The sequence below is a fragment of the Heptranchias perlo genome, chromosome 44 (assembly GCF_035084215.1).
Source record: "Heptranchias perlo isolate sHepPer1 chromosome 44, sHepPer1.hap1, whole genome shotgun sequence".
Classification (NCBI taxonomy): domain Eukaryota; kingdom Metazoa; phylum Chordata; class Chondrichthyes; order Hexanchiformes; family Hexanchidae; genus Heptranchias; species Heptranchias perlo.
The window spans coordinates 4,969,569-4,985,814 of NC_090368.1; the positions used below are offsets into that span (position 1 = coordinate 4,969,569).

The following is a 16,246-nucleotide window of genomic DNA, read 5'->3' on the forward strand; positions in this document are numbered from 1 at the left end:
GAGGCATTCTATAACTGCAACTCCTCGGTACTATTCATCATTTAGGAGGGAAGGGCCAGCCCGATTTCCCCCCTGCACCCCCCGCTGTTAATGAAGACCTGCAAGGCACAATAGTCCGGGTCTCAAAGTCCCCCCTGTGATTAAGTTTTGCGCTCGCCCTCCAGCCCTGCCTGAAACCCACCCGGAGTTAAAATCGACCCTCCCAAGTGTAGCCATGAGGTGAGGTGGAGGGGTTAGAGGGTGGAGAGATCATTGGACCAGGAGGGAGAAGATGTAATTCAGTCTGACTTATAAGGTCGCACATTCTGTCCTTATTTTTATATTCCCATTATAAACACCCATGACCGTATTTATAGTGGGAACCGCCCGTATAAACGAGACGTGCAACTCCACCAAGGGAGGGGAGTAAATGGACCCCGTCACGAATTTGTTTAAAGCCCTAGTAATTTCTCTCCAGGGCGTTGGTCGCAGCTAATGTCCAGGAGTTTTCACAAAGCAGGAACGCCATCCACCTCTCTCCCTCTCTCCCTCCTTCCCTCCCTCCCTTCCTCGCCAAAGAAAAAAGAACTTGCATTTATATAGCGCCTTTCACAACCTCAGGACGTCCCAAAGCGCCTTACGGCCAAATGAGGTACTCTTTTTCTGAAGTGTAGTCACTGTTGTGATGTAGGAAACGTGGCAGCCAATTTGCGCACAGCAAGATCCCACAAACAGCAACGTGATAAATGAGACCATAAGAGATAGGAGCAGGAGTCGGCCATTCGGCCCCTCGAGCTCCGCCATTCAATGAGATCGTGGCTGGTCTGATTTTTACCTCAACTCCACTTTCCCGCCCTTTCCCCGTATCCTTTGACTCCCTCGCTGATCAAAAATTGGTCCAACTCGGCCTTGAATGTATTCAATGACTCGGCCTCCGCAGCTTCTTGGGGTAAAGAATTCCAAAGATTCCTGACCCTCTGAGAGAAGAAACTCCTCCTCATTTCCGTCTTAAACGGGCGACCCCTTATTCCGAGACTAGTTTTAGATTCCCTCATGAGGGGTAACGTCCTCTCAGCATCTACCCTATCGAGTCCCCTCAGAATCTTGTACGTTTCACTAAGATCTGCTCTCATTCTTCTAAACTCCAGTCCATCACCGGCATCTCCACATCTTCTAAACTCCAATGAGTATAGACCCAACCTGTCCAATCTTTCCTCATAAGACAACCCTTCCATACCTGGAATCGACCGAGTGAACCTTCTCTGAACTACCTCCAATGCAAGGATGTCCTTCCTTAAATAGGGACACCAGAACTGTACGTAGATAATCTGGTTTTTTAGTGATGTTGGTTGAGGGATAAATATCGGCCCCAGGACACCGGGGAGGACTCCCCTCCTTGCTCTTCTTTGAAATAGTGGCCGTGGGATCTTTTACGTCCACCTGAGAGGGCAGACGGGGCCCTCGGTGTGAAATCTCATGAAGTCGAGTTAAACAAAACCCCCTCCTTTGCCACTCAGTCGCCCAATCCCTCTTCACTTTAATTCCCCTTCCCAATTTTGTACCTCCTTTGTGAATTTTTACTCTCATTTCCCAGTTTTTATTTGGATTAAGCTGTTCCTTTCAGTCGTCAGGCGCTCGCTCGGACTTTCAAGCTGCAATTTAATGCACTGGGAGTGTCGGCCAGGATTCTAGGCCTCAAATCTCTAGAGTGGGGGTTCGAGCCCACAAACATCTGAACCCACAGTTCGACCAGCCGAGCCCCGACGGGCAGGCAATTGGAGCTGGCCGACGGCCGACTAGCTCGAGGTATTTTTGGGGGTCGTCCTCGCTTTATCTGGGTGCGTGTGACCATTCCTTTTTGGAACAGAGCCAAGAATTCCTTCCCCCCCCCCCTCCCCCGCCCCGCAACCCCTCAGTAACTGGCCCTCGGCCCACTGCGCTCGGCGTTCAACACGCACAAGTTCTTACCAGCCTCCTGCCGGCTTCGACCCTTCTCAAGCGGCCGCTGGCCTTTGGATGTCGACTGGAGCTCGTGAGGTCGTGAAAACGGCTTGCGGAAAAAGTCACTTCTTCTCTCCCTTTCCAGCGTCTGCCTGAGGAGGGTTGTGCGTGCACTCTAGGCCCTGGCTGGTTGCCAGCGATTCTTCAAAGCCCAGGGACGGGATTATTCGGTGGAGTGCCGGACTTGAGTCGAGGGAGGTGTGTGGCCCTTTAAGAGAGATAGCCAGCGGCCGCCCTTGCAATCCTTCACGTTCTGCTTTCCTGACCGTTCTCCCGTCGCCCCCCGCCCCACCTGTGCTCGCTGACCTACGTCGGCTCCCGGCCCGGCAACGCCTCGATTTTAAAATTGTTTTCGAATCCCCTCCGTGGCCCTCGCCCCCCTCCCGATCTCCGTAACCTCCTCCAGCCTCTACAAACCCTCCGAGATCTCTGCGTTCCCCCAATTCCGGCCTCTTGCGCATCCCCCGATTTCCATCGCTCCACCATTGGCGGCCGTGCCTTCAGCCGCCCGGGCCCTAAGCTCTGGAATTCCCTCCCTAAACCTCTCCGCCTCTCTCTCCTCCTTTAAGACGCTCCTTAAAACCTCCCTCTTTGACCGAGCTTTTGGTCACCTGTCCCTAATATCTCCTTATGTGGCTCGGTGTTAAATTTTGTCTGATTTACGCTCCTGTGAAGCGCCTTGGGGACGTTTTACTACGTTAAAGGCGCTATATAAATGCAAGTTGTTGTTGTTGTTGTTGTTCGAAGTGGGTCGACTGCAGCGTGGGGAATTCAGCAAACGTCGTAGGTTACGATGAGGCGCGGCCCTGGGATCTTCCGTCTGCTGCGTCGGGCCGCGCTCTGCTCCGATGGGATGGCGGCTGCCGGGCTTCCGATCGAGAGGCCGCAGAGCTGGCCGGTACGAGAGGACCGATCGCAGGCCCGAAATAGCCACGTGAGTGTCTTAGATAAAGACTTGCTAAAGGTAAAGAGTGAGGGGCGTTTTAAAATTCTCATCCTCCTGTTCAAATCCCCTCCGTGGCCCTCGCCCCCCTCCCTCTCTCTGTAACCCCCTCCAGCCCCTACAAACCCTCCGAGATCTCTGCGCTCCTCCAATTCTGGCCTCTTGCGCATCCCCGATTTCCGTCGCCCCCACCACTGGCGGCCGTGCCTTCAGCCGCCTGGGCCCTAAGCTCTGGAATTCCCTCCCTAAACCTCTCCGCCTCTCTCTCTCCTCCTTTAAGACGCTCCTTAAAACCTCCCTCTTTGACCGAGTTTTTGGTCACCTGTCCTAATATCTCCTTATGTGGCTCGGTGTCAGATTCTGTTTGATAATCGCTCCTGGGAAGCGCCTTGGGACGTTTTCCCGGTGTCTTTAAATGCAAATTGTTGTTACATACAGCACGGAAACAGGCCATTCGGCCCATCTGGTCTATGCTGGCCCTCATGCTCCACAGGAGCCTCTCCCTCGCCCCTTGTTGTTGTTTCGAGAGATTCCGCACAGGGTGGATGTCACACCCCTGTCGTGGGGTTACGGGCCGCGGGAGACCGTCTCACTGTGCCTTGCTTTTGATTGACAGGTGTCCAGTGCCGGGCCGAAGGACTACGGCCTGCCCAACCCTAGCTGGAGTGGGGACATGATGAGCTTGTACGAGAAATACATGGGACTGACCAAGACCTGGAGAAGGCTGCCATCCTACAACCGAGGCCTCATGCTGGGTGAGCAGCTCCTTCCAACACCCGGTTGCCTCGTGCCAGCTTGGCTCGGTAGGCGTGCGCCCTCTGGGGCCTGAAGTTCGAGCCCCCGCTCCAGAGACTCGAGCCCCATAATCCAGGCCGACACTCCCAGGCGCCGGTACCGAGGGAGCGCCGCACTGTCGGAGGCGCCCGTCTTTCGGATGAGACGTTAAACCCAGGGCCCCGTCTGCCCCTCTCAGGCGGACGTAAAAGATCCCACGGGTAAATTATTTCGTAGAAGAGCGGGGGAGGGGAGTCCTCCCCGGAGTTCTGGGCCCAATATTTATCCCTCATCCGAAAGACGGCACCTCCGGCAGTGCGGCACTCCCTCAGTACTGGCACCGGGGAGCGTCGGCCTGGATTTTGTGGTCAAGTCTCGGGAGCGGGGGCTCGAACCCTCGACCTTCTGACTCCGAGACGTGAGAGAGAGAGAGAGACACCCTCTGAGTCACGGCCGATGCCAGTAACAATAGTGACTGCTCAAAAAAAGGAATTACATAGAATTTACAGCCCAGAAACAGGCCATTCGGCCCTACTGGTCTGTGCTGGTGTTTAAGCTCCACACGAGCCTCCTCCCACTCTAAACACTATTTTCCCTCCTATTCCTTTCTCCCTCATGTGTTTATCTGACTTCCCCTTAAATCCTATCGACACTATTCCCCTCAACCACTCCATGTGGGAGTGAGTTCCACATTCTCACCACTCTCTGGGTAAAGAAGTTTCTCCTGAATTCCCGATTGGATTTATTAGTGACTCTCTTATATTTATGGCCCCCTAGTTCTGGTCTCCCCCCACAAGCAGAAACATCTTCTACCCTATCGCTCCCCTTTGATAATTTTAAAGACTTCTGTCGGGTCTCCTCTTGGCGGTGAAGGGCTTTGGGACTTGCTGGGGATGGGTGCGGTGATATATAAATGCAGGCCCTTTCTAATTGTTACAGCCGGGGAGCACGAGAGCCCAAACCGCCTCTTCACCAGGAACACGGACGAGGAAGGGTCGAGCTTCGAATACTCGATGTTTCTGAATGAAGCAGGTCGGAGAATTCTCTGCATCTTCCAGCCTGGGCCCTTGTTAGAGGGGCCTCCTGAGTGAGTTTGGGGGAGTGCTGACTGGGGGGAGGGGGATCGGGGGAGGGGATCGGGGGTGGGGGGTTGACTGGGGAGGGTGGGGATTGGGGGTTTGCTGTGGGGGGAGTCGGTGGAATCAAATTCTCTGCACCTGCTTTTCGAAGGGTTCGGTTTTGAGCCTCTGCGATGGCCGAGTGGGCACAGGGTGAGTGGGCACAGGGTGAGTGGGCACAGGGTGAGTGGGCACAGGGTGTGAGTGGGCAGAGGGTGTGAGTGGGCACAGGGTGAGTGGGCACATGGTGAGTGGGCACAGGGTGAGTGGGCACAGGGTGAGTGGGCACAGAGTGTGAGTGGGCACAGGGTGAGTGGGCACAGAGTGAGTGGGCACAGAGTGAGTGGGCACAGGGTGTGAGTGGGCACAGGGTGAGTGGGCACAGAGTGAGTGGGCACAGGGTGTGAGTGGGCACAGGGTGAGTGGGCACAGAGTGAGTGGGCACAGGGTGAGTGGGCACAGGGTGTGAGTGGGCACAGGGTGAGTGGGCACAGAGTGAGTGGGCACAGGGTGAGTGGGCACAGAGTGAGTGGGCACAGGGTGTGAGTGGGCACAGAGTGTGAGTGGGCACAGAGTGTGAGTGGGCACAGAGTGAGTGGGCACAGGGTGTGAGTGGGCACAGGGTGAGTGGGCACAGAGTGAGTGGGCACAGGGTGAGTGGGCACAGAGTGAGTGGGCACAGGGTGTGAGTGGGCACAAAGTGTGAGTGGGCACAGAGTGTGAGTGGGCACAGAGTGAGTGGGCACAGAGTGAGTGGGCACAGAGTGTGAGTGGGCACAGAGTGAGTGGGCACAGGGTGTGAGTGGGCACAGGGTGTGAGTGGGCACAGAGTGAGTGGGCACAGGGTGTGAGTGGGCACAGGGTGTGAGTGGGCACAGGGGGTGAGTGGGCACAGAGTGAGTGGGCAAGGGGCGTGAGTGGGCACAGAGTGAGTGGGCACAAGGTGTGAGTGGGCACAGGGTGAGTGGGCACAGGGGGTGAGTGGGAACAGAGTGAGTGGGCACAGGGTGTGAGTGGGCACAGAGTGTGAGTGGGCACAGGGTGAGTGGGCACAGAGTGTGAGTGGGCACAGGGTGTTAGTGGGCACAGGGTGTGAGTGGGCACAGGGTGTGAGTGGGCACAGGGTGTGAGTGGGCACCGGGTGAGTGGGCACAGGGTGTGAGTGGGGACAGAGTGTGAGTGGGCACAGGGTGAGTGGGCACAGAGTGTGAGTGGGCACAGGGTGTGAATGGGCACAGGGTGAGTGGGCACAGGGGGTGAGTGGGCACAGGGTGTGAGTGGTCACAGCGTATGAGTGGGCACAGAGTGTGAGTGGGCACAGGGTGTGAGTGGGCACAGGGTGTGAATGGGCACAGGGTGTGAGTGGGCACAGGGTGTGAATGGGCACAGGGTGAATGGGAACAGGGTGTGAGTGGGAACAGGGTGTGAGTGGGCACAGGGGGTGAGTGGGAACAGAATGAGTGGGCACAGGGTGTGAGTGGGCACAGAGTGTGAGTGGGCACAGGGTGAGTGGGCACAGAGTGTGAGTGGGCACAGGGTGTTAGTGGGCACAGGGCGAGTGGGCACAGGGTGTGAGTGGGCACAGGGTGTGAGTGGGCACAGGGTGTGAGTGGGCACAGGGTGAGTGGGCACAGGGTGTGAGTGGGCACAGAGTGTGAGTGGGCACAGGGTGAGTTGGCACAGAGTGTGAGTGGGCACAGGGTGAGTGGGCACAGGGTGTGAGTGGGCACAGGGATTGAGTGGGAACAGAGTGTGAGTGGGCACAGGGTGTGAGTGGGCACAGGGGGTGAGTGGGCACAGGGTGTGAATGGGCACAGGGTGAGTGGGCACAGAGTGTGAGTGGGCACAGAGTGTGAGTGGGCACAGGGTGAGTGGGCACAGGGTGAGTGGGCACGGTGTGAGTGGGAACAGAGTGAGTGGGCACAGGGTGTGAGTGGGCACAGAGTGTGAGTGGGCACAGGGTGAGTGGGCACAGAGTGTGAGTGGGCACAGGGTGTGAGTGGGCACAGGGTGAGTGGGCACAGGGTGTGAGTGGGCACAGGGTGTGAGTGGGCACAGGGTGTGAGTGGGCACAGGGTGTGAGTGGGCACAGGGTGTGAGTGGGCACAGGGATTGAGTGGGAACAGAGTGTGAGTGGGCACAGGGTGAGTGGGCACAGAGTGTGAGTGGGCACAGGGTGTGAATGGGCACAGGGTGAGTGGGCACAGAGTGTGAGTGGGCACAGAGTGTGAGTGGGCACAGGGTGAGAGTGGGCACAGGGTGTGAGTGGGCACAGGGTGAGAGTGGGCACAGGGTGTGAGTGGGCACAGGGTGAGTGGGCACAGGGTGTGAGTGGGCACAGGGTGTGAGTGGGCACAGGGTGAGTGGGCACAGAGTGAGTGGGCACAGGGTGTGAGTGGGCACAGGGTGAGTGGGCACAGAGTGAGTGGGCACAGGGTGAGTGGGCACAGGGTGTGAGTGGGCACAGGGTGTGAGTGGGCACAGGGTGAGTGGGCACAGAGTGTGAGTGGGCACAGGGTGTGAGTGGGCACAGGGTGAGTGGGCACAGGGTGTGAGTGGGCACAGGGTGTGAGTGGGCACAGGGTGAGTGGGCACAGGGTGTGAGTGGGCACAGAGTGTGAGTGGGCACAGGGTGAGTTGGCACAGAGTGAGTGGGCACAGGGTGTGAGTGGGCACAGGGTGTGAGTGGGCACAGGGTGAGTGGGCACAGGGTGTGAGTGGGCACAGGGATTGAGTGGGAACAGAGTGTGAGTGGGCACAGGGTGAGTGGGCACAGAGTGTGAGTGGGCACAGGGTGTGAATGGGCACAGGGTGAGTGGGCACAGGGGGTGAGTGGGCACAGGGTGTGAGTGGTCACAGCGTATGAGTGGGCACAGAGTGTGAGTGGGCATAGGGTGTGAGTGGGCACAGGGTGAGTGGGCACAGGGTGTGAGTGGGCACAGGGTGTGAATGGGCACAGGGTGAATGGGAACAGGGTGTGAGTGGGAACAGGGTGTGAGTGGGCACGGTGTGAGTGGGAACAGAGTGAGTGGGCACAGGGTGTGAGTGGGCACAGAGTGTGAGTGGGCACAGGGTGAGTGGGCACAGAGTGTGAGTGGGCACAGGGTGTGAGTGGGCACAGGGTGTGAGTGGGCACAGGGTGTGAGTGGGCACAGGGTGAGTGGGCACAGAGTGTGAGTGGGCACAGGGTGAGTTGGCACAGAGTGAGTGGGCACAGGGTGTGAGTGGGCACAGGGTGAGTGGGCACAGGGTGTGAGTGGGCACAGGGATTGAGTGGGAACAGAGTGTGAGTGGGCACAGGGTGAGTGGGCACAGAGTGTGAGTGGGCACAGGGTGTGAATGGGCACAGGGTGAGTGGGCACAGAGTGTGAGTGGGCACAGAGTGTGAGTGGGCACAGGGTGAGAGTGGGCACAGGGTGTGAGTGGGCACAGGGTGAGAGTGGGCACAGGGTGTGAGTGGGCACAGGGTGAGTGGGCACAGGGTGTGAGTGGGCACATGGTGAGTGGGCACAGAGTGAGTGGGCACAGGGTGTGAGTGGGCACAGGGTAAGTGGGCACAGAGTGAGTGGGCACAGGGTGAGTGGGCACAGGGTGTGAGTGGGCACAGGGTGAGTGGGCACAGGGTGAGTGGGCACAGAGTGAGTGGGCACAGGGTGTGAGTGGGCACAGGGTGTGAGTGGGCACAGAGTGAGTGGGCACAGGGTGTGAGTGGGCACAGGGTGAGTGGGCACAGAGTGAGTGGGCACAGGGTGAGTGGGCACAGAGTGAGTGGGCACAGGGTGTGAGTGGGCACAGAGTGTGAGTGGGCACAGAGTGTGAGTGGGCACAGAGTGAGTGGGCACAGAGTGAGTGGGCACAGAGTGTGAGTGGGCACAGAGTGAGTGGGCACAGGGTGTGAGTGGGCACAGGGTGTGAGTGGGCACAGGGTGAGTGGGCACAGGGGGTGAGTGGGCACAGAGTGAGTGGGCAAGGGGCGTGAGTGGGCACAGAGTGAGTGGGCACAAGGTGTGAGTGGGCACAGGGTGAGTGGGCACAGGGGGTGAGTGGGCACAGGGTGTGAGTGGGCACAGAGAGAGTGGGCACAGGGTGTGAGTGGGCACAGGGTGTGAGTGGGCACAGGGTGTGAGTGGGCACAGGGTGAGTGGGCACAGAGTGAGTGGGCACAGGGTGTGAGTGGGCACAGGGTGAGTGGGCACAGAGTGAGTGGGCACAGGGTGAGTGGGCACAGGGTGTGAGTGGGCACAGGGTGAGTGGGCACAGAGTGAGTGGGCACAGGGTGAGTGGGCACAGAGTGAGTGGGCACAGGGTGTGAGTGGGCACAGAGTGTGAGTGGGCACAGAGTGTGAGTGGGCACAGAGTGAGTGGGCACAGAGTGAGTGGGCACAGGGTGTGAGTGGGCACAGAGTGAGTGGGCACAGGGTGTGAGTGGGCACAGGTTGTGAGTGGGCACAGGGTGAGTGGGCACAGGGGGTGAGTGTGCACAGAGTGAGTGGGCAAGGGGCGTGAGTGGGCACAGAGTGAGTGGGCACAAGGTGTGAGTGGGCACAGGGTGAGTGGGCACAGGGGGTGAGTGGGCACAGGGTGTGAGTGGGCACAGAGTGAGTGGGCACAGGGTGTGAGTGGGCACAGGGTGAGTGGGCACAGGGGGTGAGTGGGCACAGGGTGTGAGTGGGCACAGAGAGAGTGGGCACAGGGTGTGAGTGGGCACAGGGTGTGAGTGGGCACAGAGTGTGAGTGGGCACAGGGTGTGAGTGGGCACAGGGTGAGTGGGCACAGGGTGTGAGTGGGCACAGGGTGTGAATGGGCACAGGGTGAGTGGGAACAGGGTGTGATTGGGAACAGGGTGTGAGTGGGCACGGTGTGAGTGGGAACAGAGTGAGTGGGCACAGGGTGTGAGTGGGCACAGAGTGTGAGTGGGCACAGGGTGAGTGGGCACAGAGTGTGAGTGGGCACAGGGTGTGAGTGGGCACAGGGTGAGTGGGAACAGGGTGTGAGTGGGAACAGGGTGTGAGTGGGCACGGTGTGAGTGGGAACAGAGTGAGTGGGCACAGAGTGTGAGTGGGCACAGAGTGTGAGTGGGCACAGGGTGTGAGTGGGCACAGGGTGTGAGTGGGCACAGGGTGAGTTGGCACAGAGTGAGTGGGCACAGGGTGTGAGTGGGCACAGGGTGAGTGGGCACAGGGTGTGAGTGGGCAAAGGGATTGAGTGGGAACAGAGTGTGAGTGGGCACAGGGTGAGTGGGCACAGAGTGTGAGTGGGCACAGAGTGAGTGGGCACAGGGTGTGAATGGGCACAGGGTGAGTGGGCACAGGGGGTGAGTGGGCACAGGGTGTGAGTGGTCACAGCGTATGAGTGGGCACAGAGTGTGAGTGGGCACAGGGTGTGAGTGGGCACAGGGTGAGTGGGCACAGGGTGTGAGTGGGCACAGGGTGTGAATGGGCACAGGGTGAGTGGGAACAGGGTGTGAGTGGGAACAGGGTGTGAGTGGGCACGGTGTGAGTGGGAACAGAGTGAGTGGGCACAGGGTGTGAGTGGGCACAGAGTGTGAGTGGGCACAGGGTGAGTGGGCACAGAATGTGAGTGGGCACAGGGTGTTAGTGGGCAAAGGGCGAGTGGGCACAGGGTGTGAGTGGGCACAGGGTGTGAGTGGGCACAGGGTGTGAGTGGGCACAGGGTGAGTGGGCACAGGGTGTGAGTGGGCACAGAGTGTGAGTGGGCACAGGGTGAGTTGGCACAGAGTGTGAGTGGGCACAGGGTGAGTGGGCACAGGGTGTGAGTGGGCACAGGGATTGAGTGGGAACAGAGTGTGAGTGGGCACAGGGTGTGAGTGGGCACAGGGTGTGAGTGGGCACAGGGTGAGTGGGCACAGGGTGTGAGTGGGAACAGAGTGTGAGTGGGCACAGGGTGAGTGGGCACAGTGTGTGAGTGGGCACAGGGTGAGTGGGCACAGTGTGTGAGTGGGCACAGGGTGAGTGGGCACAGGGTGTGAGTGGGCACAGGGTGAGTGGGCACAGAGTATGAGTGAGCACAGGGTGTGAATGGGCACAGGGGGTGAGTGGGCACAGGGTGTGTGTGGGCACAGGGTGAGTGGGCACAGGGTGTGAGTGGGCACAGGGTGTGAATGGGCACAGGGTGAGTGGGCACAGGGTGTGAGTGGGCACAAAGTGTGAGTGGGCACAGGGTGTGAGTGGGCACAGGGTGAGTGGACACAGAGTATGAGTGGGCACAGGGTGAGTGGGCACAGAGTGTGAGTGGGCACAGAGTGTGAGTGGGCACAGGGTGTGAGTGGGCACAGAGTGTGAGTGGGCACAGGGTGAGTGGGCACAAGGTGTGAGTGGGCACAGGGTGTGAATGGGCACAGGGTGAGTGGGCACAGAGTGTGAGTGGGCACAGGGTGTGAATGGGCACAGGGTGTGAATGGGCACAGGGTGTGAGTGGGCACAGAGTGTGAATGGGCACAGGGTGTGTGGGCACAGGGTGTGAGTGGGCAAAGGGTGTGAGTGGGCACTGGGTGAGTGGGCACTGGGTGAGTGGGCACAGGGTGTGAGTGGGCACAGGGTTAGTGGGCACAGGGCGAGTGGGCACAGGGTGAGTGGGCATAGAGTGAGTGGGCACAGGGTGTGAATGGGCACAGGGTGAGTGGGCACAGGGTGAGTGGGCACAAGGTGAGTGGGCACAGGGTGTGAGTGGGCACAAGGTGAGTGGGCGCAGGGTGTGAGTGGGCACAAGGTGAGTGGGCACAGGGTGTGAGTGGGCACAGGGTGAGTGGGCACAGGGTGTGAGTGGGCACAGGGTGAGTGGGCACAGGGTGTGAGTGGGCACAGGATGAGTGGGCACAGGGTGTGAGTGGGCACAGAGTGTGTGTGGGCACAAGGTGAGTGGGCACAGGGTGTGAGTGGGCACAGGGTGAGGGGCACAGAGTGTGAGTGGGCACAAGGTGAGTGGGCGCAGGGTGTGAGTGGGCACAGGGTGTGAGTGGGCACAGAGTGAGTGGGCACAGGGTGAGTGAGCACAGGGTGTGTGGGCACAGGGTGTGAGTGGGCACAGGGGGTGAGTGGGCACAAGGTGAGTGGGCGCAGAGTGTGAGTGGGCACATGGTGAGTGGGCACAGGGTGTGAGTGGGCACAGGGTGAGTGGGCACAGAGTGTGAGTGGGAACAGAGTGTGAGTGGGCACAGGGTGTGAATGGGCACAAGATGAGTGGGCACAGGGTGTGAGTGGGAACAGAGTGTGAGTGGGCACAGAGTGAGTGGGCACAGGGTGAGTGGGCACAGGGTGTGAGTGGGCACAGAGTGTGAGTGGGCACAGGGTGTGAGTGGGCACAGGGTGTGAGTGGTCACAGAGTGTGAGTGGGCACAGGGTGTGAGTGGGCACAGGGTGAGTGGGCACAGGGTGTGAGTGGGCACAGGGTGTGAGTGGGCACAGGGTGAGTGGGCACACGGTGAGTGGGCACAGGGTGTGAGTGGGCACAGGGTGTGAGTGGGCACAGAGTGAGTGGGCACAGGGTGAGTGGGCACAGGGTGTGAGTGGGCACAGAGTGTGAGTGGGCACAGGGTGTGAGTGGTCACAGAGTGTGAGTGGGCACAGGGTGTGAGTGGGCACAGGGTGAGTGGGCACAGGGTGAGTTGGCACAGGGTGTGAGTGGGCACAGGGTGTGAGTGGGCACAGTGTGAGTGGGCACAGAGTGAGTGGGCACAGGGTGTGAGTGGGCACAGATTGTGAGTGGGCACAGAGTGAGTGGGCACAGGGTGAGTGGGCACAGGATGTGAGTGGGCACAGGGTGTGAGTGGGCACAATGTGAGTGGGCACAGGGTGAGTGGGCACATGGTGTGAGTGGGCACAGGGTGTGAGTGGGCACAGGGTGTGAGTGGGCACAGGGTGTGAGTGGGCGCAGGATGAGTGGGCACAGGGTGTGAGTGGGCAGTAAAGACCCCGTTCTGTTTCTGGTCTGTGCGTGGTTGGGTGAGGGATGGGGGGAGAAGGCAGCGACCGGGTGCCCTCAGGACCCCTGGGCTGCAGGGGGTGGGGAAGCAGCCAGGGTTCTTGATCCTGAGCATTTACAGTGACCCTTATTAGTGTGTGTGTGTGTCTGTGTCTCTGGGTGTGTGTGTGTGTGTGTCTATGTCTGTGTCTCTCTATCTGTGTGTCTGTCTGTGTGCCTGCGTGTCCGTCTGTCTGTGTGTGTCTGTATGTGTGTGTGTGTCTGTTTGTGGCTCGGCTGTGATGCCCTCTGTCGTTGAATAGTTTGCCGACTCTGTCTAAACTCGCACAGGAAGGATGGTCACCTGGGTGAGGTGCCAGCGATTGGCTGGTGCCCATTGGATTGTGCCCCAGCACCAGTCAGCGCCTTCAGCAGAGGAAGGGGGCAAACGATCCGGGGGGGGGTGGTGATTATAACCCCAAATTGGTTCTGGGGCAGGGGAGATAAATGCAAACCTCAGCTTCTGGCCCAAGCTTGAAGCCTGAGGTATTTTAACCCTCATTTTAACGTCTCATTTGAAAAACGGCACCTCCGACAGTGCTGCACTCCCTCAGTACGGGCGCCGGGAGTGTCGGCCTGGATTATGGGGCTCGAGTCTCTGGAGCGGGGGCTCGAACCCACGACCTTCTGACCCCAGAGGCGAGAGAGAGAGTGCGACCCACTGAGCCCGAAGGCCCTTAAAGAGGAGCTGAGCGAGAGGCCAACGAGAGGGCGCGAGCCGGTAGCAGAGGGGGGATTGGCCCGGGCTCGGGGGAACGACAGAGGGGTCTCGGAGTAATCCCCCACCCATGCTCTCTCTCTCTCCTGTTTCCCCAGTCACGCCCACGGAGGAGCGATAGTGACCCTGCTCGATGGGATCGCGGGCGCCTGTGCCTTTAACATCGCCGGGCCCATCCTCACCGTCAACCTCAACATCAACCTCAGAAGGTGAGAGCGTCCACATCTGGAATTAAACTCTGCCGATCCAGACCCTCAAATGTAGAGCGGGTGAGTGAGGTACAATCTTTGCTGCACCGGTCGGGCGGGCGCTTTGCGGGACGCTCGCCGAGAGAGGCGGTAAGACAATATTTAAATGCTCCCCTCTTAGCTACCGAATTAACAATTAGCCCCGTCTCGAGATGCACACCGGAAAGGTGTGTGGAATGTTCTGATCACTCGGATTGGTGAAAATACCATACAGACCAAACATTTCAGGCTAAGCCACAGATGTTATTTATTACCAGGTCTAAATTTATACAGAAGCAAACAAAATAAATAACTTGTGGGTTGGAAGCGCCATATGCTGCTTCACTCCCGCCCATACGTAAAAGATGTTTTCGAAACCCGAAAAGACAAACTGTTTCAGAGCTGCCCCGTTTCGGAGCCTAATGTGGAGTTCAACTCCGTGGAGTTCAGCCCCATTGCTGTAATGTAACAGCGGAGTGAGTGAAAAACAGAGCGAAGGTTGGAGGGTCGAGCAGTGGCGGCATGGGGGGGGGCGCAGAGGCAGGGTGGGGGGAGGGGCGGGATAGGGGAGGGGTAGGGTGGAGGATGGACAATGGCTGGGTGGGGGTGGGGCTGTGGGCGGGGGGGAGGGGCAGTGGTCGGGTGGGGGGAGGGGCAGTGAGCGGGTGTGGGGGAGGGGCAGTGGCCGGGTGGGGGGGAGGGGCTGTGGCCGGGTGGGGGAGGGGCAGTGAGCGGGTGCGGGGGGAGGGGCAGTGGGCCGGGTGCGGGGGGAGGGGCAGTGGGCCGGGTGCGGGGGGAGGGGCAGTGGGCCGGTTGGGGGGAGGGGCAGTGAGCGGATTGTGGGCGGGGCAGTGAGCGGGTGGGGGAGGGGTAGTGAGTGGGTGGGGGAGGGGCAGTGAGCGGGTGGGGAGGGGCAGTGGGCCGGGTGTTGGGGGAGGGGCAGTGGGCGGGTGTGGGTGGAGGGTCAGTGACCGGGTGTGGGGGGAGGGGCAGTGGGCCGGGTGGGTGAGGGGCAGTGACCGGGTGTGGGGTGAGGGGCAGTGGGCCGGGTGTGGGGGGAGGGGCAGTGAGCGGGTGTGGGGGGAGGGGCAGTGGGCCGGGTGTGGGGCGAGGGGCAGTGAGCGGGTGTGGGGGAGGGGCAGTGGGCCGGATGTGGGGGGAGGGGCAGTGGGCGGGTGTGGGGGGAGGGGCAGTGGGCCGGATGTGGGGGGAGGGGCAGTGGGCGGGTGTGGGGGGAGGGGCAGTGGGCCGGGCGTGGGGGGAGGGTCACTGACCGGGTGTGGGGGGAGGGGCAGTGACCGGGTGGGGGAGGGTCAGTGACCGGGTGTGGGGGGAGGGGCAGTGGGCCGGGTGGGGGGGAGGGTCAGTGGGCCGGGTGGGTGAGGGGCAGTGGGCCGGGTGGGGGGGGAGGGGCAGTGACCGGGTGTGGGGGGAGGGTCAGTGACCGGGTGTGGGGGGAGGGGCAGTGGGCCGGGTGGGTGAGGGGCAGTGACCGGGTGGGGGGGAGGGTCAGTGACCGGGTGTGGGGGGAGGGGCAGTGACCGGGTGTGGGGGGAGGGGCAGTGGGCGGGTGTGGGGGGAGGGTCAGTGGGCCGGGTGGGTGAAGGGCAGTGGGCCTGCGTCTCACGTTGCTCTCTCTGTCCTCAGCCCCGTCCCTTTAGGCTGCACTGTTGTCCTGGGCGCTCAGATTGAGAAGATCGAAGCGAGGAAGGTTTTCATGTCCTGTCAAGTTACGAGCGCAGACGGGACGAAGCTTCACGCAGACGGCAGCAGTAAGCACTTACGGGACACGTCACTCGGTTTTCACACGTAGCGGCCCGAAAGCTTCGGCCAGGTGCAACCTTGCTGGGACACCCATCGTAGCAGAGACCGCCCGCGACCTCCGGGTTACGGGCCCTGGCGACTCGGAGTGAAGGAGACTTGACCCCGCGCTGTGGCGGAGTGGGAGGGGGTGGGGTTCGAACTTAAGATCCAAAGGTTCCCGTGCAATGGAGATTCCCTATGTAAACAGGTAACGGCGCAGTTGCAGTCGGCCGCCACTAGGTGGCGCTGTGGCCCTCCCCTGCACCCTCAGCTCTGCTGCGAGCAATGCCAGGGGAGATCGGCTAGTAAGCAAAACGAAAGCCGCCCAGCGAGGCACGTCATACGCTCCCTGTCCCTCCCCCCAATTCCCCCTTTGAGGTGCACAGGCGTGACGAGGGTTGGGTAGGGACTGCCCCCCGTGGTCGAATAGCACTTGCCGTCTAAGCTCACCGGAAGACAATCCCTTCAGGAGGGTTGGGAGTGGGAGGAGATGGAGGAGGAAGAGGGGAAGATTATTTTTTAAAAACACCTTTCCTGTCGTGAGTCAGAAACTGATGTGTTTATCGCCTCTCTTTTCCAGTTTTGTTCGTTAAATACTTCGACCCGAGCGAAGGAGATGGGAAATGAGGAATTCCACCGTGGGGTTGGGTCTCGAACAGCTCGTGAGGAAGAACAAAGTGTTTAGCTTCAGTCCGTATCCCGT

At 60.1% G+C, this 16,246-nt stretch overlaps 1 protein-coding gene across 1 annotated transcript; it reads left to right on the forward strand.

The window, feature by feature from the left end:
• Window positions 1–2,773: 2,773 nt before the first annotated feature.
• On the forward strand, window positions 2,774–16,246 carry them4 (thioesterase superfamily member 4). Its single transcript, XM_067976035.1, has 6 exons — window positions 2,774–2,944; window positions 3,540–3,678; window positions 4,637–4,784; window positions 13,612–13,722; window positions 15,388–15,512; window positions 16,124–16,246. The coding sequence occupies exons 1-6, from the start codon at window positions 2,774–2,776 to the stop codon at window positions 16,168–16,170; spliced, it is 741 nt and encodes a 246-aa protein (XP_067832136.1). The 3' UTR covers window positions 16,171–16,246.

Coding starts and splice junctions, on each gene's coding strand:
- them4 (XM_067976035.1), top strand. CDS start 2,774: ATGAGGCGCGGCCCTGGGATCTTCCGTCTGCTGCGTCGGGCCGCGCTC. Junction 4,785..13,611: donor TTGTTAGAGGGGCCTCCTGA/GTGAGTTTGGGG, acceptor CTGTTTCCCCAG/TCACGCCCACGGAGGAGCGA. Junction 15,513..16,123: donor GCTTCACGCAGACGGCAGCA/GTAAGCACTTAC, acceptor TCTCTTTTCCAG/TTTTGTTCGTTAAATACTTC.